The sequence below is a fragment of the Podarcis filfolensis genome (assembly GCF_964270895.1).
Source record: "Podarcis filfolensis genome assembly, chromosome: 2".
In the NCBI taxonomy this organism is placed as follows: domain Eukaryota; kingdom Metazoa; phylum Chordata; class Lepidosauria; order Squamata; family Lacertidae; genus Podarcis; species Podarcis filfolensis.
Genome location: NC_139605.1, coordinates 104442712 through 104469106, shown reverse-complemented (window position 1 = coordinate 104469106; position 26395 = coordinate 104442712). Strand labels below are relative to the sequence as shown.

At 43.3% G+C, this 26395-nt stretch overlaps 3 protein-coding genes and 2 long non-coding RNA genes across 8 annotated transcripts in view; 2 read left to right on the top strand and 3 right to left on the bottom strand.

The window, feature by feature from the left end:
* ATAD5 (ATPase family AAA domain containing 5) overlaps positions 1-2927 on the top strand; it is a 30477-nt gene extending 27550 nt beyond the window's left edge. The window contains exons 22-23 of the mRNA XM_083598531.1: positions 1706-1873; positions 2166-2927. Of these exons, the coding sequence (XP_083454657.1) occupies positions 1706-1873; positions 2166-2244 (247 nt within the window). The 3' untranslated portion in view covers positions 2245-2927. The remainder of the gene's footprint in view (positions 1-1705; positions 1874-2165) is intronic.
* Positions 1-26395, bottom strand: part of LOC310755762 — a 1619227-nt gene that overhangs the window by 857266 nt on the left and 735566 nt on the right. The gene's annotated exons all lie outside the window — the stretch shown is intronic.
* Positions 279-1697, bottom strand: LOC310755789. Its single transcript, XR_014544548.1, has 2 exons — positions 807-1697; positions 279-750 (listed from the first exon to the last, which is right to left on the bottom strand). It is a non-coding gene; the product is annotated as an uncharacterized lncRNA (long non-coding RNA).
* On the bottom strand, positions 4680-11830 carry TEFM (transcription elongation factor, mitochondrial). Of its 3 annotated transcripts, XM_083598903.1 has the most exons (5): positions 11265-11324; positions 9587-9676; positions 9041-9504; positions 7129-7278; positions 4680-5309 (listed from the first exon to the last, which is right to left on the bottom strand). In XM_083598903.1, exons 2-5 carry the CDS (start codon positions 9594-9596, stop codon positions 4872-4874), a joined length of 1062 nt encoding a protein of 353 aa, XP_083455029.1. In that variant the 5' UTR covers positions 9597-9676; positions 11265-11324; the 3' UTR covers positions 4680-4871. The 3 variants fall into 3 exon arrangements, with proteins under 3 accessions (XP_083455029.1, XP_083455028.1, XP_083455027.1); XM_083598902.1 differs by lacking the exons at positions 9587-9676; positions 11265-11324 and adding an exon at positions 11785-11830; XM_083598901.1 differs by lacking the exon at positions 9587-9676 and having other exon boundaries at positions 11265-11380.
* RNF135 (ring finger protein 135) lies at positions 12054-26143 on the top strand (the record flags this gene model as incomplete). Of its 2 annotated transcripts, XR_014544429.1 has the most annotated exons (8): positions 12054-12419; positions 13454-13543; positions 14981-15187; positions 16588-16750; positions 18868-18960; positions 20096-20197; positions 21559-22173; positions 25384-26143. XR_014544429.1 is itself a non-coding variant. In XM_083598812.1 (7 exons), 7 exons carry the CDS (start codon positions 12054-12056, stop codon positions 22086-22088), a joined length of 1551 nt encoding a protein of 516 aa, XP_083454938.1. In that variant the 3' UTR covers positions 22089-22474. The 2 variants fall into 2 exon arrangements, 1 of the variants encoding a protein (XP_083454938.1); XM_083598812.1 differs by lacking the exon at positions 25384-26143 and having other exon boundaries at positions 21559-22474.

Below are 26395 nucleotides of genomic sequence, written 5' to 3'. Positions count from 1 at the left end.
GAATAACAGGAAAAAGGATGCTTTTTTCAGTATATAAAGTTCCAGGGAGAGCAAGGGCTTCCCCCTTGTGTTTTCATGTTGTGAATATTTATTTGCAGAGTTACTTCTAAGCAGTTGAAGCAGTCAAGGGAGACTGCTTACACAGTAGCTCCATGTATGCTTTGGAAGAGCCATGGAATGTTGGTTGTGGGCTAATTATAGTGTTTAATTATTACAAATATTCACTAATACTCTAACTTTAGTTGGAGTCTTAGTGATGCCTGGTTTTTAGGTTGGTGTTTTGTTTTGTTTTTTGGTCCGGTTTCAGCCTCAGTTTAGCTATAACAAAGATGGTAGCAGAACCATCTTTTAAATACGGGGCTGCCCAGTCATGTGTGAAATGTAGGGAAGGAAGAGATTTTAACAGCAAAAGGACCTTGCAAGTAAAATACATGGAATCTTTTCTCCGCCAGCTATGTTACACCTCCCCACAGTTTGAGCCTTTTGCGTGCCCGTGTGCAGCAAGCCCCTGTGAACTGGGAAGAGGTGGTAAAACATAGAAATAAACAGCTAAAACAATGTTCTGGAATTGAAACGGCAACAACATTATTGATTGCAGATGTCAGTAAGCTTTGGCTGAGTATCCCGAGTCAGCTGCCTGACTGTGGGCTGACACAGGTACTGTAAAAAGATGACACACACACACACCCAGGCCAACATTTTTAAGTTCTATGGCTGGCTTTCTTTTAAGCCTGCCGTTTGGGATACATGCTACCTATTGAACCTATTACTTATTTAAGTAATGCATATACTATTTTTCAGGACACATGCTACCTATTGAACCTATTACTTATTTAAGTAATGCATATACTATTTTTCAGGCAAATCTCACAAAACAATTTACACTATTGATTGATTGATTGAATTTATATATCACCCTATACCTGGAGGTCTCAGGGCTGTTCACAGAAAAAATTCGAAATATAAAACCACAAAATATATACTCAAAATAAAAACAACAACCCAATAACCCTCCCCTCCAAACCCCCACATTTTAAAAGGGCATAGGATGTCAATCAAATTGTTTAATAACTTCTATGGGTGACGCAGGGTTCTTATTACGGCAGAGGTTTGACAGAGTCCAGGTTACATTGTGCAGGTAGCCAAGAGCTATAGAAGAGATCAGGAACAGCAAGCAGAGCCAAAAGCGTTTCAAGTGCACCATATTTAAAAACTAGGTCTCTGTAGGTAGAACCATCACCTGCAGTATTTCCTAAAGCCCCCACAGCTTGCTCACTGAAGTGCATATGGGGGGAAGCCAGCAAGAAAATAAAGGCAGGTATTGCTCCGCCATCTACAACAGCTTTTGTCTGTTCAGACGTGCCAGAGGCAATATTGGTCAATGCCCAAGCAGATTCAAACTGAAAAGGGCTGCAATCTACTCTTCCCAAGAATGATACAAGCTTTGAGATCTACATCAGAACTACTTATTGTAGTATATTTGAAAAATGTTTGCCTTCAGTGGGATGCTTGAGGCTAAATCCTGGGTTCTATAAGGGCAAAAATACTAGAACTGGATCATAAAAATTCAGGAATTAAAGAGGTGCTGGTTCAGCACAGTGTAACAGCGATTGTACATTGCGCACATTTGCTGAAATTTAGTCTGTTACTTCTTGTTAAACTATAGCTGGGACAGAGGAAAAACCTATGTGCTTTTCTTTTGCAGCATTTACCATAATGCACAGAAGAGGTTGGAAATAATCGAAACTGTATTTTCCAGTAGACCTTCTTTAAATCTTTGTAACAGACAAGCAAGTGTAGTGGACTACCTGCCTATTCTCCGCAACATCTGCAAGTTGGAGAAACAGAAAGAACAGGGGAAAGCCAAAAGAAGGTAATCTTCATTCATGTTATTAGCAACACAATCATGTTCATATCTTATCAGGAGACACACACTGCAATCCTATGCTCACTTAACATTAAACTCAGTGGGACTTCTGAGAGGACATTTGTAGGACTGCACTGAACCTGTGCATCAAAACTGATATTCATGTAGACAAAATGTATTAAATATCCTAACTGGGGAAGAGTCATGTAAATTTCATGTCGATTTTAGCATGCTGCATTTTCTTTCCCTTCTTTCTTTCAAGAAGACAGACCATTTTTCTTCATTTCTTTTCCAACAGATTTCTCCACTACCTTGAAGGAATTCACTTTGATTTTCCAAGAGAAATTTTGAACAGCCTGGCAAATGACTTTCCATAAAACAAACCTGTAGGACCTTTGAATTATACATTAATGATTTTATATGTACAGAGTGTTGCTTATATTGTGAATCTTTTAAGTATTTAAAAATACAAACTGTATTTTGTATATATCTATCGCCCAAGGTACTTTCCACGTTCCAAATGTGAAGTGACTGTGTTGAAATCTACACCAGATGCATTCAAATACAATCTGAAGCATATCAAGCCCATTGCTGCAACTACTGGATTGGCTGACTTTTTAGGGTGTGGGTTTTGTCCCATATATTCAGGCATAATACCGTGTTTATAAGGTGCTATTCTAATTTCCACATAAGTATGGTGCTACTTGGGAAAAGATTAGCCAGCTGATAATGAGGTAACTGTAAACTTTTTTTGCTGTTTCATTGCAAAGGCTGTATTTGGGCTTGGTTTTATGTGTGTGCATATGAGCCAGTAATGTTTTCTTCACCAACACAGTAAGGTCTTCAATCATTTGGGAGAAATAATCTGTGTTTTGTAAATTTATACTAAAAGTTCTACTGGGTTGTATAGTCGTATTTATCTGTATTTATCTGTAACCCTGTACATTTTATTTTTATACTATCTGATATTTTCCTACCACTACACTTGAAGTTCTTCTGGGTTATTTTTTAATTTTTTACCTACAGCGAAATAATAAATATCTGGATGGGCTTTGAAACCTATTTCTTGCAGGGTGACTTTTGGATGTAAGAGTAGACATTATCCCAAGTTATAACCATTAATCATACTTCCGAACTAGGAAAGCATTTGAAAATTGCTGAAGACTGCTGCCTACATGTTGATAGGTTGGAAAAATAGCCTATATGTATATATTAATAACAACTCTTTGCCACTCCATCACTGAGGTTCTCTGAATGGCTTATACTAAAATGCAGCCCCAAACCATTAAAATCCTTAGTGCCGTTCTCTTTGAAGCAATAAGAAGATCTTGTATCAAGAGCTGTGGAAAGCTTTTTGAAGTAGCAGCAAAATGTACCGTATTTTTCGCTCTGTAAGACGCACTTTTCCCTCTCCAAAAATTAAGGGGAAATGTGTGTGCGTCTTATGGAGTGAATGCAGGCTCCATGGCTTCAGCGATAGCAATGTGAAGCCTCCGAAGCGCAGTGGGAGTGCTCCCGCTGTGCTCCGGAGGCTTCGCGTTGCTTTTGCTGAAGCCTGGAGAGCGAGAGGGGTCGGTGCGCAGCTTTCCCTCTCTGCGCAGTGCCCCTTCAGCAAAGCAGGAGGAGAAATGGAAGGGGCTCCGTTTCTCCTGCCACCTCGCTGAAGGGGCGCTGCGCAGAGAGGGAGAGCTGCGCAGCGCCCCTTCAGTGAAGCGGGAGGAGAAATGGAAGGGGCTCCGTTTCTCCTGCCGCTTTGCTGAAGGGGCGCTGCGCAGAGAGGGAGAGAATTTTTTTTTCTTGTTCTCCCCCTCTAAAACAAGGTGTGTCTTATGGTTGGGTGCGTCCTATAGAACGAAAAATACGGTAATAATTTTAAGAACTCTGTCTGCTCAAACCAAATGCTCATCTAGTCCACTATTCCATTCTCACAGTGGTCAACCCTGTTGTATATGGAAACTGTCCCACCATATAAGCATATCAGCTGACAAGCATTTAAGACCTTCCACCAGGAATCCAAAATGTTCCATAGAATCCAAGCATTTAGCATACTGCATCTTTGTTTTGTTACTTTGGACAGCAGAGGCAAACAGTAGATGATCTAAGACTTGTTAGCGATGGTAACTTTTTATTTAGATTTAGCCTCCATAGTTGCTATGTGGAGCTATGAGGATAGTAGCAGCTCTGAAAGGAAATGGGCCTATTGCATGAATCTAAACATCTGATTTGGTTTACGTACAGACATGTTATTAATGATACCATGATTGTCGGAAGGGGAGCAGGTACCCCATCTGTAATCTCAATGTAAACCCTGTTACATTCACATTAGACCTGCATCTAAGGCGGGGTTAGCTAATTGCGTGCCCTCTGGATATTACTCAATGCTAACTCCCATCATGCCTGACCATTGCACATGCTCACCAGGGCTGATCGGAGTTGAGAGTCCAACAATATCTAGAACACGCCACATTAGCTAACGCTGGCTTTGATGCAAGTCTCATGTAAATATAACAAGAACCAGGTTTAGGTTACAGATGGGGAACCTGCTCCCCTGCATGTGTTTTAGGACAACTCCCATCATTCCTGGTCACTAGCTGTGTTGGTTGTGACTGATGAACAGCTGGAGGGCTTAGAGGTTCCCCATGTCTAGTTTTAGGCACTTCACCACAGGTTTATGCACCAGTCACTTAATTCATTCTGTGAGGCTGTTACTAACCATGGTTAAAATGATCCTGTTTTATGTTCTTCCACTTTTTTTCAGCCAATCCTAACCTAAAAAACACCATGTTACTATCAACAATCCTGACACAAAGTGTTTCTACACATTTAATAATTTTATTCTACAAAATTATATTCTACATATAATTTTATGTCAGCAGGAATTAAATGCTGTTTTCCTATCACAGTCTTCCACGTGCTGTCCAGCACCCCCTATACAGTGAATCAGTTGGAACTTATTGTACAGATCATCCATGACAGCAATTAACAAAACTGAATAAGGTAAGAACTAAGTCGTATTGTTCAGTATCAGTAGCTCATAAAAAGCTATTGCCTGCAGCAAGGAATCGCACAGCTCTTCGTCTCTCCGCTGTTTGTTCGATGACAAAACGTTTCGATAATTTACTACCTGCTCTCTTGAAAAGTTCACACGGGGCTCAGCATGCGTAACAGATTCCAAGAGAAACTGTTTCACAAGGTCTATTCCACTAGTTCGCGAGTCCCCAACCATCAACTCAAAGTGCTTTCCTACAGCACTTCGGGCCATGCTTAATACTTTGTACCGGCCATCCTGCGAAAATGTTTTTTGTAGCAACGCATAGAGCATGGCTTCCACTGTACGAAGATGTAACGTTACTGGAAACAGATTTGCATTCAGAGCAGAAAGTCCGCTTTTTTCCAAGACATAAAAATCTGCTTCAGGAAGCCGGGATATTACTGAAGAAATCTGAAATAAACAAGCACTGAATAAATAGTAGCAATACACCATAAACGTAGTATCTCCAGTCCTATGAGAACTGTTTTACACTATTTTTTTGTTACCCAGAGCAAGTAATTATATACAGTAGGATGAAGTACATTTTAGAAAGTTTTGGGACTTGCAGCTAGCTGGCTCTGTACATTATCATTAGGAAGGGTGAGACGGCTTGTCTCAAGTGGTAGATTATGGGGATCCCTTAAAGGGCAGCAAACTCATTAAAAATTGTATCACCATTAAGGAAGCGGGAGGAATTGGACCTTTTGGCTTCAACCCACAAAATGTATTGAGCTATTTTTGTTCATATTCCTATAAGCACCTATACTTTGATAGTTAACAAAAAGATCAGACACAGTAGTTCCAGCAATGGGATTTAAAAACAAGGAACAACTTGTCCCCTGGGAGCTGACACTAGCTCAAGCACATGGACTGCAGTAGCATCAATCCTAGTGTACAAAAGCGGCTCCCTTTCCTGTACAGAGTATCATGCAAAAAAACATTTTACAACATAAGTACAGTCGTACCTCGGAAGTCGAATGGAATCCGTTCCGGAAGTCGTTGGACTTCCGAAACGTTTGGAAACCAAAGTGCGGCTTCTGATTGGCTGGAGGAAGCTCCTGCAGCCAATCGGAAGATGCAGAAGCCCTGTCGGACATTCGGCTTCCAAAAGAATGTTCGAAAACTGGAACACTCCCAGTTTTTGATCATTCGGGAGCCAGAACCTTCGACTCCCAAGGCGTTTGGGAGCTGAGGTATGACTACCAGCTTTTTCCTCTACTGGCCCAAAAACAGACTAGTGGCACAACCTTGTACCACGGGAGACTCTTAACTCTCTTTCAAACGAATGGATTCAACATGAAGTAAAACCATGCTTTAGGATTAACCTGTCAAGGCTTCTAAGAAATTCATCTGCCAGGATGGAATACAAACAAATTTGAGATGTGGCTAAAGCTTGTTTCTACAAGGATGCAGAACAAGTTAACATTTTTCTATTTAACCTACTGGATCCCGGAATGGTTTCAAAGTAAGGCTGGTTCAACATATGAAAGAATTTCTCTGAAATCCATTTTATTTATTTATTTTTTGAATGAGGGGAATTTTACACATTTTTTAAAAAAAAAAACAAATTTGCAACATGAATAGAGCTAGAATCATTAACTTAGATGAAGAATATCTTTCATGAGTAAATAGGCACTTCCAACTGAGCATGGAGTGTGCTGGGGGAACCAGTCACAAAATGGGTACCATGGAGGGGGTTACGGCATAACACAAAATTAGACAACCACACCTAACCACCTTATTTTTACCATGGGAAGTCCTGCCGATTCCGATTATGGAGATCACACATGCACACAGTTGTTGTTGTTACCTAATAGCAACAGGGATCATTTATCATACCAGGAAAAATATACAAGGTAGCTACACTCAGCTCACAGGCTTTAAAGGTACCTGCACTTTTTGCTCCATAACTTACTTTCTAGGGGGGCTAGAGACCTACTTCAAAAAAATATCAAAAGCTCAGGAGTCTGGGGTACCACTGGAAGCCTTCACAGCTGCCAGATGAGTGACCTCCGCACTAATCCAATCAATGGCTTAGTTCAAAGCAGCAGGGCTGGAGGAGGAGCAAGTGGCCACAATCTCTTCTGCGGAGCTCTCACACACTTGTACCAAACCATGATTTGGCTTCGTGGTTTCTGCAAACTGGGTCTATATGTAGCTAACAGAACCATGCTGCTCCCAAAAGAAATATGCTGTTAGAAAAATTGCATACAATCAAAACTTGGCTTACCTCTTCAAGATAGACGGCTGGCATATAAGCACCTTTCATAAACATAGTGCACTCCTGCTGTTGCCAGTCCTGAACGGCCAAGTGTCTATTAACATGAGCCCATGCAATTTTGCGAGTGCCAAAAACAATGGATACAATGCTATTGGCAGTCTAAAAGGGAGCATAGAAAAGATTTGTTGGCACTTACAGCATTAACCACATCATGTTTTGTAATACATAATTCCCCCATCTCCTGTTTGCCACAGCTTGCAAAATCTCCCCAGAATGAAGGGTATAACACTGTAAATGCAGTTCTGAGTTTTACAAAAGAAGAATGGCAATTAGTCTCGCCAAGATGGTTGTAAACCAGGGGTCGGCAAGGTTTATCTTGCCTGGGCCAGATCGGTCCTGCAGAGATTCCTCTGGGGGGCGGATCGCGCGCCCAAGATTTTTGGCATCTGCGCAAACACGATTTCCAGCACTGCAGAAGCAAGTCCCTGCCCCGCGCTGGTTTAGCACAGCGCATGAGCGGAAAGCTTGGTTCTAGGGTGGTTCGTGGGCCTTAGGTTGGTGACCCCTGTTGTAAACGCTAAGGGGCAATTCTTCACACGTGCAGGTTAAACACGTGGCAGAGTATAGAAGTGAGTAGTTGGCTTATGCATCCTTATTCATGGAACAAATAGCTACTACAGTGGTACCTGCACCTGAAATTTGGGAAGGCTACAGGCAATGTCATCTAGCTTTGTTAAAATCTGGTTCAGAATAAGAACAGAGTACAGTCATACCTTGGTTGTCGAACGCCCTGGAACTCGGACATTTTGGCTCCCGAACGCCACAAACTCGGAAGTGATTGTTCTGGTTTGCGAATGTTCTTTTGGAACCTGAACGTCCAATGGGGCTTTCACGGCTCTAATTGGCTGCAGGAGCTTCCTGCAGCCAATCAGAAGCCATGATTTGGTTTTTGAACGTTTTAGAAGTTGAACGGACTTCCAAAACGGATTCCGTTTGACTTCCAAAGTACGACTGTATTCTAAACCTCCACTTCTTTGACTCCTTCTTATTTGTGTGCAGTACAGTGATACCTCAGGTTACATACGCTTCAGGTTACATACACTTCAGGTTACAGACTCTGCTAACCCAGAAATAGGACCTCGGGTTAAGAACTTTGCTTCAGGATGAGAACAGAAATCGTGCTCCGGCGGCGCGGCAGCAGCGGGAGGCCCCATTAGCTAAAGTGGTGCTTCAGGTTAAGAACAGTTTCAGGTTAAGAACGGACCTCCGGAATGAATTAAGTACGTAACCAGAGGTACCACTGTAATATGAAGCACTGTATAAACCCCAAGCACCACCACAAGCAGTGCCCGGCTGCACAATCTTCTTGCCATGAGAAATGGCTGAATTGCATTAATGACCTACTCTCATAGGCAATATGTGCAGATACGTTCCTTCACCTTGCTGCACAGATAGCCACACGCTTGGGCTGTGGGTGAACTTGTTTTAAGACATTTCTTATAAAATGTACATTGTCCAAAGAACAGTACACCAAGTTCTGCCCACCCGAGGGAACTTCTGCCTCATGTTTCTTGAACAGCAGTGCCCACCTCCCTACAAAATAACAAGACAATTGCTATTAAGTAAGCTTTAAAATGCAGTGGGTTTGCTGGAAAAGTGTTTTTTTTATATAATCTCATTGAGAAAATTCAAGCCCTTTGGTACCTTCAGAGGAAGTCTTTGAATCCACCATTACACATAATTCTGCCTAACCATCTAAAATATTAAAAGCCACGCAGCTGAATTTCATTGATATTTACTCAGAAGTAAGCCCTGCTTGATTTAATGGGATTCAGTGACTTGTTCCCAAGTTGCATGACTGAAGACTTAATGTTACTATATGGGAAATGGCAATATTCATAGGACCCAATGAAAACGATACCTCTAGCCGCTCTCTTTCTATATCAGGTTTGATATATTTCATTGCAGACGTGACACTCTGTATTTTTTTCTCTTTTCTTTCTTCTTTTGCATTGGGATTGAGAATAAAGTTGCAGACTTTAACAACTGTTTTATACTGAAAAAGAGGCACTTCTAGTAAGCACTGTAAATTCCGAAATGGCCCGTGCTTGTTCCTGTACTCTATTATGTTCATGGACTTCCTTCCTCGCATTAGTTTCACAGCACTAAGTTCTTTCTCGGATGCTGAATTTAGTAGCTGCAAAACAGTAGATTTCTGCTCGGTAGAATACAAGTCATCTATTGCACGTTTTGCCTCCTTAAAATTCTCAGCTGCTGATGCGGAATTCAGGTGTGTGACATATGTTGACTTCGTGTGACGCAGTAGAAGATATAAAGGTTGAAGTGAAGATGAACCAAATGGAACCTGCAGAAAGCATCTTCTACCTGAAAATAAAGCGCCTGTCAACGTTTGAGTCATTTCACCAGCATGAGTAATATGTTGAAAAATTCAGTGGATCGTACACACCAATTCTCATCACAGATCTATCAAAAAAGCCTCACTGTCAGGATCTTCTCTACATTCCTCTCCAAAACCTGTAAATAGATTCTCAATGTCCTGTAATTGTTATGCCAAATAATAGGGAATAGTTTAGCCAAACTTTTCTGTGCCAGTCAGCAATAAAAGACACAAGCAGGTGTATTGAACAGGACTTCTGAATACACATTTATTTTATTTTTAAAACATCCTTCCCTTCATCCTTGGAAGAAGAATCTGTGTGATGGGCAAAAAAAGAATATTTTACGTATTCTTCCTCAAGAATCCAAGGTTAGTTAGTTGGGTATGTTTAATCTGGATAAGAGGAGACTGACAAGAGATATGATAGCCATCTTCAAATATTTAAAGGGCTTTCACATGGAGGATGGAGCAAGCTTGTTTTCTCCTGCTCCGGAGACCTGAGCCAATAGATTCAAATTACAAGAAAGGAGATTCTGACTAAACATGAGGAAGAGCTTTCTGACAGTAAGAGCTGTTTGACAGTGGAACAGACTCCCTTGGGAGTTGGAGAACTCCCTTTTAATGGAGCTTTTTAAGCAAGCTGGATGGCCATCTGTCATGGGTGATCTAGCTGAGATTCCTGCATTGCAGGCAGTTGGACTAGATGACCCTTAAGCAGGGCCAGATTTAGGTTTGATGCGGCCCTAAGCTACTGAAGGTAATGGGGCCCTTTATATGCCCAGCTGTCCTTTGTCAACAACAAATTGTCACTGTTTTTTGTGTTGAATATCTGCTGTGTGGTAATTTATAGACCTAATAGGTATCTAAAGCCATTTGCACATAACAAAATACAGTGGTACCTCGGGTTACATACGCTTCAGGTTACAGACTCCGCTAACCCAGAAATAGTGCCTTGGGTTAAGAACTTTGCTTCAGGATGAGAACAGAAATCGTGCGGCGGCAGCGGGAGGCCCCATTAGCTAAAGTGATCCTTCAGGTTAAGAACAGTTTCAGGTTAAGAACGGACCTCCGGAATGAATTAAATACTTAACACGAGGTACTACTGTATGTATTTTATCAAAGTAATTGTTGAACTTATCTTGCCGGGGTATAAATAATAAATTATTGTTGTTGTTGTTGTTGTTGTTGTTGTTGTTGTTGTTGTTGTTATATTTTGGAAATGTACATCCAGTTTCTTTTTTCCCTTTTATTTTTTGGGGGGCCCCCAAGAGAGCCCAGCGTCTTGCTTCAAGGTAGAGCTTTTCAACCTTTTTGAGTCCATGGCTCCCTTGACGCAACTACCTTCTTTCTGCAGCACCCCTTTGGGGCTCAGGAGCCCAGTTAGGTCACCCCTTGCCTGCAGAGCCGGCAGCCCCTCACCCTTTTCAAACACCTTCCCTTGTGGGGACTTCCCTCAGCCCCCTCTCTTCTCCCCTCTCCTTGGGGCAGCTGCTGCCCCTGGTCTCTGAGCTGCCCCAAAGAGAGGCGCCTCCTCGCACTGCCCCACAGGGACCTGGAAAGCCCCCCCTGGCCAGCCCCAGAGGCACCATTCACCCAGGGAGCTTGGAGCCAGGGCTGCTGCAACCACCAGCTGTGCAGGCCTTTGGGAGGCAGAGGCGCAAGAAGGCCTCAGAGAGGCCACCCGCTTCTCTTCCAATTTCCACCCCGTTAGGAAACCTTCCCTCGAAAGCACCAGTGCCGTCTCTACCTGCCCGGAGAAGGTCGGGAAGCCCTCTCCAGCCCATCCTCGCCCACTTCGGCTCGGTGCAACACGCTTCTCCTTCCCCCTTCTCCGCCTCCGTTCCATTGGCACGCCCTCAAAAGGAGTCCGTCCGTCCCCACACGGCAACCGAAGCCAGTGCGCATCGTTCCGGCTCCCCCCCCCCCCCGCGGCTCTAAGAGAGTTAACACGCGTGTTTCCCTCGGCCGCCGCCGCTGCTCGTGTGAACTCGCGCTTCTGGACGCCCCCACCCGTTGTCTTTTGCCGGGGATGGAGGTGGGAGGGCTGCTCCTTGTTTTCACTCCTTAAATGAAGATGAGAGAACTGCTTCGCGTGTGACCCGCAGCTGTTTTCTACACGGGAGCGCGTCCCTTCCCACGATCGGAGGCCGAGAATCGCAAAGGGTTATTATACTCGTGTCCGCTCTAACGTGAGGATGGAGACCACACACAGCCCGCGGCCCTTCCCCGCGCAACTGGGTAGGGGGAGGCTAGTGGGGGCAACGTACCTCGGCTGCTCCTGACTCTGCACTCTTGCATTCGCACGTTCAGGCCCGCCCGGCAACCGGGACTACATTTTACACGGCGGAGAGGCTGTTGAAAGCCACAAATTCACAGCTCTTCGCCCGCCCCCATCTAAAAACAGCAACAAGCCCTGCGATAGAGAAGAGGAGCGGAAGCGCAAACTACTCTCTTTTCCTTCCAAGTACAGAAACTTTTCTATCCTAATACTGTAAAAGAAACTGAAAGTCCCTCAGAGCTCTGCCTCCCTTCAGCCATGGCTACCGCCGCGGAGGCTGTTGATCTTGCTAAGAATTTGCAGGACGAATTGACTTGCTGCCTTTGCCTGGATTTTTTTAACAAGCCAGTACTGATTATAAAATGTTCCCACAGCTTCTGCAAGGAGTGCATCTCTAAGCACTGCAAAAAGATGGGGCCCAAGGCATTGTGCCCCCGGTGCAGGGGGGAGCTCCGTCAAAATAATTTGGTAGACCATAGATCACTTGCGAACATAGTGGAAACTTACCAGCAGATGAAGAAAAACCACCAGGAATTGTTGGGACCCTCCTGGAGAGAGCACCAAGTAGCCAGTGGATCCCAGGATCTGAAGTTGTCAGCTGGAGTTTTCCCATATCAGCTGAAGGTATGTACGGGCTTGATGAGGACGCTGTTGACACATACATTTGTGGCTGGGTGACTGCAAAATCTAAGATTGCATGTGGCAAAGGATAAGCAACTATCAAATGCCACAGGCAAAGATCAAACACCAAAGGCGTTACTTGTCAGTGGGTGGTACACATATTAGGCTGGGACTGGTCAAATATTGAGTTTTGATAAAGCAATAAAAGATTAGGAGGTGTACATGCTCATATGAACTGGTTCTAGAACTTCAAGCAGTAGGGTTTGATTCCTTAATGGCAGGAGGACTAAGTGTTACATTTCAACGGGACCGAAGGAAAATATCTCCTGCTGTATAGCAAAGAAAATTTGATAATGGCTTGTATTCAAAGTAGTGCTAAGCAGTGGCGTAGCGTGGGGGGTGCAGGGGGGGCCGGCCGCACCGGGCGCAACATCTGGGGGGTAGGGTTAGGGGGCGCAAATGCACGGGTTAGGGGGCGCAAATGCACGGGTTAGGGGGCGCAAATCCACGGGTTAGGGGGTGCAAATTACTTGCCTTGCCCCGGGTGCTGACAACCCACGCTACGCCACTGGTGCTAAGTGCTTCCTTGGGAAAGTGGAAAACCCCCTCCTCCCCTTGACCCTACCCCCCAAAAACAGGCTCATCACAGCTATCTGCCAATCACCCATTCCCACCACCCTTCTGAGTAATAACCCTCCCCACCTTCTCACTATATAGAAGGATCTGGCAACTTCTGTTTCGGTGTATCTGAAGAAGTGTGCATGCACACGAAAGCTCATACCAAGAACTAACTTAGTTGGTCTTTAAGGTGCTACTGGAAGGAAAAAAATATGTTTGTGGTTTTCTAACCCTCCAGAGCAGATACTTTGCCCATTCCTTTGTTGCCACATTTTGCACCTCTTGTTGGGGAAGCACCCGAAGAAGAGCCTCGGATGAGAATCGCAGGATCCCGGTCAGTTCATATGGGAAAGGCGGTCTGTGAGGTCTTGTTTTCAAGATCTAGGTTTATATGTGGCTTGTGGTTTTCCATCCTCCAGGAAGTGGTGAAAATAAGTGAAGTCTGCAAACAAATAGAAGTGGCGTTTGAAGCAATCGACAAGTGCAGGAAGGACAGCGCTGAAATGAAGGTTGGTACCTGAATGAGTTGCGATGATATGTTTGGCTTCTTTCTACCCTCTCCTCTTCTGGAACATGTAGAGGCCTTTCAGGGTTGTTGTTTTTTTTTATATATATATAAATTTTTTATTGATTTTCCAACACATATTAAAAAAAACAATACAAGACAATACATAAACAAACTAACATATAAACACGTATAATTTCTTGACCTCTTTTCTTAAACCTTGTTTCAACGACTTCCCCATACCTCCCTTTTCTGCATCCCTGTTTTAAATTTTCCCAGCAACCCCTAATTTCAATACTTATAATACAATTTCTGATCTTTTTCCTCTTATCCAATTACTTATCACTTTACTTACTTATAATTCACTTTCTTTAATCCTTTTTCTCTTACCCAATTATTTAATCCTTTTTCTCTTACCCAATTATTTGTCACTGCAATTCTGTTTTACCTTACCCATGACATTTTAGCACTCATTAATTTTACAACGGTTCTTAAGATACACTTTAAATTTCTTCCAATCTTCTTCCACCGTCTCTTTCCCTTGGTCACGGATTCTGCCAGTCATCTCAGCCAGTCCCATATAGTCAATCACCTTTGTCTGCCATTCTTCCAGCGTGGGTAGCTCTTGTGTCCAGGGTTGTTGTTTATTTGGTCAGAGAGTGTTCAGTTGAGGTCTGCCGTGCCCCTTCCTCATAATTCATAAGATTTCAGGGGGATGGCATGTTCTAGTATCATAGAACTGAAGAGTTGGGAGGGACTGCAAGAGTCATGTATCTAGTCCACACACACACACACACACACCCCAGCAATGTAGGAATCTTTCACCCAACTTGGGGCCCTGAGATTAAAAGCCACATGCTCCACCGACTGAGCTATCCAATTTGGTTATTACAGCGGTACCTTGGTTTTCAAACGCAATCTGTTCTGGAAGACTGTTCGAGTTCTGAAACGTTAGAAAACCAAAGCATTTACGTACGGAAACATTTACTTATGGAAAAGTCAGTACGGAAGTCATGTAGCATGTTCAACTTCTGAAAAGTATTTGAAAACCGAAGCATGTACTTCTGGGTTTTCGGCGTTCGAAAAACAAAACGTTCGACTTCTGAGACGTTCGAAAACCGAGGTGCCACCGTACATCCATTCGCCCCAATATTCCACATACCGCAAGAGGCCATTTATTAATTCAATCGAGTCAAGTTGTAAAGTTGTACTTTGAATTGTGCCATCCTCGTTTGTAGATCATAAGCCAGATATTGATATTCTTATATAAAATCCCATAGTTTTAAAAGGCAGAAGCCCATGTAGGGGTTGAGAATTCCTGTCCGTGAGGTAGAGGGGGAGCTGAACTATCCCAAAAGCATTTGAAGAGTTGTGTCACACCTCTTAGGAAGCTCTGAGCTTATGTGTCCTCCTAAATCAGCTTCTCTTCCCTTGGTTTTAGGATTCTGTATCTCGGATCAAAAGTTCCATTAGAGAAGGCTTCAGTTTTATGAAGAAGTATATTAATGATCAAGAGGAAAAGGTGCTGAATGTTATTGACGAAGAATGTGCTGCCGCTCAACAAAGCATAGACTTAATGAATGAGCACCTCACAGCAAGAATTGACAGGCTTTTGGAACTGCAAAGTAACTCTGAGGAAGTGATTAAGGTAAAAGCGGTGGGGGAGGAATGAGATTAACGGTGCACACTTACTTGGATATAAGATCGATTGAACAAATTGGATTTGTTTTCTGGGAAAATAAGTATAGGATTGAGGTGCGTGCCATTGTGGCTTTTCCAGTGCAATACAAAAACAATGCCTAAACTTACTCTCCAATTCTAAAGATATGACATGTAAATTTGGACCAGCTCCCAGCATCCCTGAACCTAGAGGAAACTTCCCCCTCTGTTTTTGTTGTAGCACTTCTGAACATAAACCCCTAAGGCAGCATTTAAATTTCCTTTTTCTTAGTCCTCATGAGTTACGCAGAAAATTGAGAATCATATTTGAATGGGCTCAGTTTATATTGGCTGCATCTTAAGGACCATATGCAACTTATTTCAAAGTGAACCTGTCAGGCACAATACTTGTAAAAACATTTCTGTTATGCCAGGTTTATCAGATAGGCTGATTTTAACACTTTGCCTGCTGATTTTAGTAATGCATCTCATGATTTTTAAAAATATTGTAGCAAGCCTTGAGTTCTTATGTGAATAGAATGTAGAATAGCATTTATTGCATTCGTCCATAGACCACAGCAGAAATCCTTTGTGATTTAAAAAAGTGGCATATAAACAAACAAACAAATAAAAAATTGTTTTCCAGGAGCTCCAGGATTAAGATTTTAGGGCAAAAGGAATAACAAATATACAGTGGTGCCTCTGGTTATGAACTTAATTCGTCCCGGAGGTCCGTTCTTAAGCTGAAACCGTTCTTATCCTGAGGCACGCTTTTGCTAATGGCGCCTTCTGCTGCGCATGCGTCTCTGGCATGCAACTTCCGCTTGCATCCTGGGGCAAAGTTCGCAACCAGGAGCAACTACTTCTGAGTTAGCAGAGCTTGTAACCCAAAGCATGTGTAACCAGTAGTGTTCGTAACCAGAGGTACCACTGTATGTGACCGAACTGGAGGATTTTAGAAACACCATTTATTCACACTAGCCCCTGAATTAAAATACCATATTTTTCCGTGTATAAGACCAGGTTTTTTCCCTTAAAAATAATGTCAAAAACTAGGGGGTGTCTTATACACGGGGCCATCTCCCCCCATTTTCTTAAGTTGGGAGTCCCCCAAAATAAGGGGTGTCTTATACATGGGGGCGTCTTATAGATGGAAAAATACATTTGTTTGTTTGTTTTTTTACTTTGTGTTAATATTATCAGCATTCTTTGGAAGGTTTTAGACTGCCCTGGATAGATTTATGTACAGATGTATTCCAGATATTTTTTTTCCATTGGAAGTTTTCAGTCCACCGCTCTGAATCTATAGTTTTCTAACTTAAGAGTTGTCAGAAATCCTTGCTTGAAATGTTGCTTGTTGTTGTGAACCCCCCCCCCCCCAATTATTAGAATACCTCATCGGAACAAGAAGTTTCCATCGGTGAGCCTATCAGAGTGACCGAAGTTGTTCTTGGTGTTCAGAAGATTTCTGGCATCATATATGCAGTGGAAGAGTTCAGAAGGCAGCTGAATAGGGCAGTGCTGGAAAAATGCCCCAGGCAGCAGCCTCGTGGTGAGTGGAGTTTGAAATTTTCCACTAGCTAAAGGAAGTCTGACATGTGTTTGATCATTACCAAGCCGAGTCCTGTAAGATGCTGAAGAAGTAAATAGGAGTCTGCATATTTACACCAGTGTAGTGCTGACAGCCAGAAACATTCAGGTAGTACTGCCTTGGCTGGATCAGACCATGTCTGGCATTCTGTCTGACAATGATAGCAGCCAAGTGCCCCTGGGAAGTTAGTGAGGAGGGCTTCATAGATGATTTGCCCCACCACAGAGCACTCTGAATCTCTGGAATTTCCCACTACAGTCATACCTTGGGTTACAGAGACTTCAGGTTGCGTTTTTTTGGGTTACAGAATGCCGAAACCCAGAAGTACTGGAACGGGTTACTTCCGGGTTTTGGCAGTCATGCATGCGCAGAAGCTCTAAATCACACTTTACGCATGCGCAGAAGCGCTGAATCGCAACCCACGCATGCGCAGACGTGCCGCTGCGGGTTGCAAACGCTGCGAGTTGCGAATGTGCATCCTGCACGGATCATGTTCGCAACCCGAGTGTCCACTGTATAGGTCTTTTTTTTTAAATCAGATCTTAAAAAATGTAAAGGGACCCCTGACCATTAGGTCCAGTCGTGACCGACTCTGGGGTTGCGGCGCTCATCTTGCTTTATTGGCCAAGGGAGCCAGCGTACAGCTTCCGGGTCACGTGGCCAGCATGGCTAAGCCACTTCTGGTGAACCAGAGCAGCGCACGGAAACGCCGTTTACCTTCCCGCCGGAGTGGTACCTATTTTTCTACTTGCACTTTGACGTGCTTTCGAACTGCTAGGTTGGCAGAAGCAGGGACCGAGCAACAGGAGCTCACCCCGTCGCGGGGATTCGAACTGCCGACCTTCTGATCGGCAAGTCCTAGGCTCTGTGGTTTAACCCACAGCGCCACCCACGTCCCAGTTTTCTTAATCTTTACAGCTGTGACAATTTGTATTAGTGCAGTGAACTTGATTTTGGATTAATATATTAAGATATCCACACATATGCAAACAAATTCAAGGTGCTTTCTTCAGTCGACAGACACCCTTTTCTTTTTCTTGTTCTGCCAACACTATGAGTACTGGACCCTGTTTGTCATACAGACAGGACTGCTTGATGGGAAGTTTATTCTGTTGAGACTGCTGTTTCAGTTCTGGTGAAATGGGGAATTTTAAGGAGGAAATATAAAGGATAGCCTTTCTTTTTTTAAACTGTGAGTGATAGCTGCTATTATTAGCAATGTGTTTGCGTTGTGTTTCCTGCAGTATCCCAGAAGGGAACCTCTGTTGAGGTTTTGATAATAGGCACATTTATTTAAGTTGGCTAATTATTAAATCGACAAGTTCCTTTGTTGATTGGCAGCTCTAGTGCTTATATTTCCCCACGTGTGGACAACATTTAGTAATTTTAGGCCCATGTGAGTAATTACAAAGATGTTTAATGATACAGTGGTACCTCGGGTTACATACGCTTCAGGTTACATACGCTTCAGGTTACACACTCCGCTAACCCAGAAATAGTGCTTCAGGTTAAGAACTTTGCTTCAGGATGAGAACAGAAATCGTGCTCCGGTGGTGCGGCGGCAGCAGGAGGCCCCATTAGCTAAAGTGGTGCTTCAGGTTAAGAACAGTTTCAGGTTAAGTACGGACCTCCGGAGCGAATTAAGTACTTAACCTGATGTACCACTGTACTCCAAAATCCACAGTTGGGCAATACCTTTATTTGGACCCACTTAAAGTATCACAAAGGTGTGGCAGATTTTGTGAGTTTTCGAGAGCTCTTCATCAGAGAAGATGGTGCGCAAAAGTGGGTAGGGGCAATAAAAAGACACGGGTTTAAAAATTAGGCTGCATGTTGTTGCCATGAGGTCTGCTCAAAGACTCAGTTCCAAGATGTAGATTGTTGTCCAAATAAGTCCCTCACATATACAGAAGTTTTTACTTTAAATATGAGTTTAAGGACCCCAGATTCACATCTAATTCAGATCTGAAACCATAGTCTGCAAAGAAGGAACAATTTGACATGTGCTGTCAACACAGGCTTCACGTTTCAATAATTTAACTGAGCGTGCTTTTTTTTTTTTTTTTTTTTTGCTGCAGAATTTTCTCCAGGAACAAGTAACATGACTTGTGACTCTAATGATATCCAAACCGACGTGGCAGAGGATGAAATTGCCTCCACCAGCAGTTCTTGTGAGTAGTTAACTAATTGAATCTTATTCCTTCTCTGTTGCTCTCATGCGCTTGAGTGATTTTACAACTTTGAGCAGCTGCACAGAAGTTAATGGGACTGCAGCCTCATGCTTCAAGTTGTGGCAGAAGTTTTTTTCTGAGTTGAAAGCCACAGCTCCCTCTAGTTAATATTCAATGGGCCCCTGGATCTTTTCAAGAAAAATAGTGCTTTAAATGTTGAGCACTGTAAGAAATCAAGTAACTTCTCTGTATAGTCCCACACTGCGTGGTCTCAGAGCACATGAGGTTGGTGAAGCTAAGCAGGTGTAGGTCTGGTTAGTTCCCGGATGGGTGACCACATGGAAAACACATGGATACTACCTTTGGTTGCATCGCAGAAGAAAGATTGAATGGAAATGTAAGAAAAGTAAATAAATACAGTCGTACCTTGGTTTTCGAACTGCTAAGTTTTGGTTCCCGAACACTGCAAACCTGGAAGTGGCTATTCCGGTTTGTGAACTATTTTTTGAAGCTGGGGCTTCCACGGCTTCTGATTGGCTGCAGGAGCTTCCTGCAGCCAATCAGAAGCCACGCTTTGGTTTCCAAATGTTTTGGAAGTCGAATGGACTTCCGGAACGGATTCCATTCGACTTCCAAGGTACGACTGTAAATGTATAATCCCAGGGAGGAGTTTTTAGGGCCACCTGTATATTCTGCAGCTATCACATGACAGCATCCCTGGTTAAGGACCTCTTACTTGCAAACAAAGGGACGCGGGTGGTGCTGTGGGTTAAACCACAGAGCCTAGGACTTTGCCGATCAGAAGGTCGGCGGTTCAAATCCCCGTAACGGGGTGAGCTCCCGTTGCTCGGTCCCTGCTCCTGCCAGCCTAGCAGTTCGAAAGCACATCAAAGTGCAAGTAGATAAACAGGTACCACTCCGACGGGAAGGTAAATGGCATTTTCGTGCGCTGCTCTGGTTTCGCCAGAAGCGGCTTAGTCATGCTGGCCACATGACCCGGAAGCTGTACGCCGGCTCCCTTGGCCAATAAAGCGAGATGAGCGCCGCAACCCCAGAGTCGGTCACGACTGGACCTAATGGTCAGGGGTCCCTTTACCTTTACCTTACTTGCTAACAAGGGGACTCTCTTTATTAGCACTCCATCAAGATCCTCTTCAGGGAACCAGCTGCTCTTCTTCAGCAACGTTATCGGCCAGAGATAGTCCAGTGCCAGCAATTTCAAGTCAGTTTTCTCAGTGTAAGTATAAGTCACTATATATACAATATAGTGGTGTTAGGAAGTGTGGACATGGCATTCAATGAACCCTTGTTTTGGTACTTCAAGACCTAGATTGATTGTCCTACTGCTGAATTCTGTCAGCTTATGTCCGGTTAAAGCAGTGTCGGATTTATGTATAAGCTAAACAGGCTATAGCTTAGGGCCCCACTCTCTTGGGGGCACCCCAAAAAATTAAAGGAAAAAAACAACTGGATGTACATTTCCAAAATATAAGATAAAAAAACAAATAAAATAAAACCTACATACAATTAGAGCTTAATAATAATTTCACTATTAATATACTTCTTCTTAACTGTATTTCTCTATTAATATACTTTTTCTTAATTGTATTTCAGTTCAACAATAACTTTGATAAAATACATATTTTGTTATGTGCAAATGGCTTTAGATACCTATTAGGTCCATAAATTACCATGTAGCATATATTCAACACAAAAAAATAGTGACAATTTGTTATTGACAAAGGACAGCTGGACATACAAAGGGCCCCATTACCTTCAGTAGCTTAGGGCCTCATCAAACCTAAATCTGGCCCTGAAGAGTCATACTTGTTTGTTTGTCTGTTTTAAGAGTCAAACCTTCACACTGAAATCATGAACTTGCTTTCTTTCAATCCTATGTTTTGAAAATACAGCATGGCATCTCTTAAGCTTTGTTAACTGACAGCTTTCAGAAAGCCTGTTCATTGGTACATTTAGTTTTATTGAGCTGCAAGATGTTTTGTAAACTTCTCCAGATTGTGTGAGAAAGGATCTGGTTCTAAATGATTTCCTAGCCACCGAGAAATATTTATCATATACAGTACTCACCCCCCCCCCCCCGCAATGTACTTTGGGATTTTTAATTAAATAGCCATGATACAAAATGAGCATTGATTGATTAATTGAATTTATATACCACCCTATATCCAGGGGTCTCAGGCTGGTTCACAGAATACATAAATATAAAAACAACAACCCAATAGCGCCCCCTTACAAAAAAACACATTTCAAAAGGGCATAGGATGTAAATCAGATCAGCCAAAGGCCTGGTTAAAAAGGAACGTTTTTGCCTGGCACCTAAAGGTGTATAATGAAGGAGCCAGGCGAACTTCCCTGGGGAGAGCTTTCCACAAACAGGGAGCCACTGCAGAGAAGGCCCGTTCTCCTATTGCCACCCTCCTGACCTCTTGTGAAGGAGGCACATGAAGAAGGGCCTCAGAAGATGATCTCAGGGTCCGAGTAGGTTCATATGGAAAGAGGCGGTCCTTGCCTGTTGCAAAAATTCTCTTGATCCAGCACGTTGATCTTGTTTAATTTAAATGCTTTTGCTTATTATAGGGGCATCCGAAGTGACTTTTGATCCCAAAAGGGTCAGCAACATGCTTCAACTCACAGAAAATAAAAGGACAGTCTCTGTGACCCCTTGGGACTCTGACTATGAATATTGTCCAAAGAGATTCCGCATCAACCAGGTGTTGGGCTCCCAGAGTTTCTCTGAAGGGTGTCACTACTGGGAAGTTAGCACCAGAAACAGCACAGGATGGGCTATTGGTGTCGCCAGTGAGGACATTGGTAGGAGTGACAAGCTAGGGAGAAGTGAGGTATCCTGGTGCATAGAATGGTCAAAGAAATGGCTCTCAGCATGGCACAGAAATCAAGAAACTCCAATTAGTGAAGAGAAACCTCTGCAGGTTGGCGTTCTCCTGGACATTCCAAGCAATCGCTTATCTTTTTATTCACTCACTGATAAGGTAACCCTTTTACATCAGTTTGAAATCCATGTGGTAAACCCTGTCTACCCGGCTTTTTGGATCTATGGTACAGATATAGGTGGCTTCTTAACTATAAAAGATATCAAAAGGAATTAACCAGAAGCGGTTTAGTCATACTGGCCACATGACCGGAAAGCTTCTGTGGACTAACGCCTGCTCCCTCGGCCTGAAAGCAAGATGAGTGCCGCAACCCCATAGTCGCCTTTGACTGGACTTAACTGTCCAGGGCTCCTTTACCTTTTATTACCTTATACCAGAACTATAAATACATACCGTCTTTATGCCGATTTGCCCTGGAGATTCCTGAGAATTGTAGTTTGGTTAGCATGCTTCCCTTTTTGATGTGTGAATTGCTCCCCCCTTCCCCTCTGAGAGGAAATTAATTTACAGTGATACCTCAGGTTAAGTACTTAATTCGTTCCGGAGGTCCATACTTAACCTGAAGCACCACTTTAGCTAATGGAGCCTCCTGCTGCTGCCACACCGCTGGAGCACGATTTCTGTTCTCATCCTGAAGCAAAGTTCTTAACCCGAGGTAATATTTCTGGGTTAGCGGAGTTTGTAACCTGAAGCGTATGTAACCTGAAGCTTATGTAACCCAAGGTACCACTGTACTTACTAAGCCAGTTTGACTCTAGTGTGCCAATATAGTGGTACCTTGGTTCTCAAACTCAATCCAGTCTGGAAGTCTGTTCAACTTCCAAAACGTTCGCAAACCAAGGCGCGGCTTCTGATTGGCTAATTGGACCGGAAACAATTCCGACGGTCGAAATGGATGTTCGGCTTCTGAAAAATGTTCACAAACCGGAACACTTCCAGGTTTGTGGCATTCGGGAGCCAATTTGTTCGTCAACTAAGCCGTTTGGGAAACAAGGTACCACTGTACTGTACATTGTCACTGGATGGAGGCTACAGAATTATGGCTGTAGAAAGAGCTTCAGGTTTGGAATGTTATCGCTGTTGAATGGTTTCTTTAAATGTAAAGGTTCATCATTGTTCCACCCGATGTGTATGTCTTTAAGGGGCCAGAGCAAGGGCCAAAGCAAGAATAAAGAGACCCAGCTTTACAGCTGTGAAACATAGCAGGTGCTGCTGAGTTGCATTGATAAAGCTGTGTTGGCAATTGGGTGTAGTATATAAGGAGCAGCACCTAGCTCTCCCATTACCCTGGGGGATGGGTTGGTGGTTGGGTCATGTTTGTTTGTTGATGTATTTAGTGTAAAAGGAGTTTTTGTTTTTGTAATTAGAAGCTTGTTTAAGTTATTTTTGAGTCCCTTTTTAATGCATGGTCTCCCCAGCAAGCTCTCTGCAGCGCTACCATACTGCAAATACCCAACAATTGCATGCTCTTTGAACAGAATGCCCAGCCTAGTGCATGAGTGCTTTTCAAGTAGTACTAAATTGCCTATCTTAGTTTTGTTCCTAGCAGCAGTTTCATATCTGGCAAAGCAGATTTATCATTCATGCTAAATAAGGCAGGCAGAAAAATATTGGATGTCTCTTTTAAAGCCATATTTTGCACTTTAGAACATGTTCAGATGCTTGACCAGTGTTTATAGCTACATAAATCTTCAATTTCCAGTAGCTGATAACAGAAACCACAACCCCGCACTGGAAGTTCACCAATTTACTGAACAGAAGTCAGAAGTTTGTCTTCTCTCTTCTGTTCAAATGTAACAAATTAGTTCAGCATGAAAAAGGTTTGTTCACTCGTTTCCCCCCTAAAAAAACCCAAAAGAACTTTCTGGTGCTGGGAGCCAGTTTGTAATCCAGTGACTGATACAGTTGCAGCAGAAAATACCAGCTGCAGACCAACTGTTGCTTAGGAAGAAGGCAAGTGTTTATTTGTATGTGAATCAGCTTCCATTGTTTCCTGTCACGTGCTACAAAGGTCTCCTTTCCACAGGGGCCAGGAATCCAAAATGATCATAACTACTGTGCTCCATTTCCTTCCCCAGTTAGAGAGGAGCCTTTATTTACACCAGGGGTGCGGACACAGGTGGCGCTGTGGTCTAAACCACAGAGCCTAGGACTTGCCGATCAGAAGGTTGGCGGTTCGAATCCCCACGACGGGGTGAGCTCCCATTGCTCAGTCCCTGCTCCTGCCAACCTAGCAGTTTGAAAGCACGCCAAAGTGCAAGTAGATAAATAGGTACCACTCCAGCGGTAAGGTAAACGGTGTTTCTGTGTACTGTTCTAGTTTCGGTGTTCCATTGCGCCAGAAGCGGCTTAGTCATGCTGGCCACATGACCTGGAAAAACTGTCTGTGGACAAACACCGGCTCCCTAGGCCTATAAAGCGAGAGGAGCTGCTGCAACCCCAGAGTCGTCTGCGACTTGACTTAACTGTCAGGGGTCCTTTACCTTTACCTTTTTTAGGGGAACATGTGGCCCTCCAGACGTTCTCTCTTTTTTTTTTTGAATAATTTTTTATTAAATTTTCCACAAATATCGCCAATCAAACAATTTCCCCAATAACATATTTCATCTTTTGGACTTCTCTCAGCTTCTCTGACAATCACCTGTGTTTAAATTTTTATCTACGCATTCCCCAAATTTAGTATCACCTTTTAAGATACCTTTATAAACATAATTACATTCTTGCAATATTCCTTATTCTTTCACAAAGCTTCTTTAAAACCCACTAGCGTTGTTTGCTCATCACATACACTCTTCAAATACTCCGAAAATTTTTCCCAGTCCTCTATGAACTTGTGATCTCGTTGATATCTAATTTTCCCAGTTAGTTTGTCCAGTTCTGCATAGTCCGTTAACTTGTGGCCCTCCAGACATTCTCAGCTCTGTAGCAACCCCCGCTGGCGCCTGGGAGAGCCAGTGTGGTGTAGTGGTTAAGAGCGGTGGACTCGTAATCTGGGGAATAGGGTTCGTGTCTCCGGTCCTCCACATGCAGCTGCTGGGTGACCTTGGGCCAGTCACACTTCTTTGAAGTCTCTCAGCCCCACTCACCTCACAGAGTGTTTGTTATGGGGGAGGAAGGGAAAGGAGATTGTTAGCCGCTTTGAGACTCCTTCGGGTAGTGATAAAGCGGGATATCAAATCCAAACTCTTCTTCTTCTTCTCTTCTGGGAGGGGCTAAAGTTATTGAACTCCACCACCCTGCAGCGCTCAAAAAACCAAGGAACCGCAAGCCCCCAAGGCATGGCGGTCACCATGCCACACAAAAGACTCCCGTGCCGCCCTATAGACACCCATGATGCCCAACGCCCCCCCCAACCAGTGTGGACTGCCCCCCCCCAAGCTACCTACACTACTGGTTCTACTCCAACTCCCAGCAGCCCCAGCCAGCACGCCATACGGTCAGGGATGGTGGGAATTGTCATCCGACAATCTTCGGAGGGCCACAGGTTCCTCACCTCTGGTCTGCACAAAAGTTATGCTAGGGAGCTGATCAAATAGCAAAAGGAATTAGGGGTCTAATGGTCAGTGCCTAAGGCAAACTACACCAACTTTTTGCCCTCCATATGGTGCTGATGGGAGTTGTAGTCCAAAACATCTGGAGGGCATCAGGTTGGAAAAGACTGCATCATTATTATTATTATTATTATTATTATTAGCCATCCATTTGACTGGGTTGCACCAGCCAACCACTATGGGTGGTTCCCAACAGTATATTAAAAACACGATAAAATGTCAAACATTAAAAACTTCCCTATACAGGGCTACCTTCAGGTGTCTTCTAAAAGTCCTGAGATTTATCAAGAAAAGCGAAATGCCAAAGCAACTTTGTTTGACCTCTTGGAGGTTTTTAGAATATATCTTTTGATGCTGCTTTTTACTTTATAATTCCAAGAGTCGTAGCTCTACAAATGATAAACATAAAGCCAATTTAACAAAATTCTTGAGGCTGGCCTCCTTTGCAATCTTACGTTCACTTTTTTATAGTTTACATATGCAGGAGGATAGTAAGAACTTTGCAGGGTTCAGACACACTTTGTAGAGATGATAAAGTCTAGAATGTGGGTCAAGAATAAATGAAGGAATATTAATGTTTGGGGTTTTTTTTACATAATATCGTTCTGCTTTTTTATGTTCGCTGGCTGTTTTGTAGAATTTTACAATTAAAATTGTGAAACACGAGGCATCCAAAATAACTTTCTAAAATTCTCTAATAAAATGGCTTTATTTTTTAGCACACAAGACTTTCCCCTGTGCTGTTTCTATAAACCATTTCTGTTTGGATGACGGCACCCCACCAGCTTTGCTCTGTGCTGTATCTCTTAAAACAACCATACAAATACTTGTTGTGAAGCAGTGATGGCCAAACTTGGCCCTCCAGCTGTTTTGGGACTACAACTCCCATTATCCCTAGCTAACAGGACCAGTGGTCAGGGATGATGGGAATTGTAGTCCCAAAACAGCTGGAAGGCCAAGTTTGGCCATAAC

Coding starts and splice junctions, on each gene's coding strand:
- TEFM (XM_083598901.1), bottom strand. CDS start 11,301: ATGGGCTGGAGAGGGCTTCCCGACCTTCTCCGGGCAG. Junction 9,505..11,264: donor TCCCGACCTTCTCCGGGCAG/GTAGAGACGGCA, acceptor CTTTATTTTCAG/GTAGAAGATGCTTTCTGCAG. Junction 5,310..7,128: donor CAGCCGTCTATCTTGAAGAG/GTAAGCCAAGTT, acceptor TGTTTATTTCAG/ATTTCTTCAGTAATATCCCG.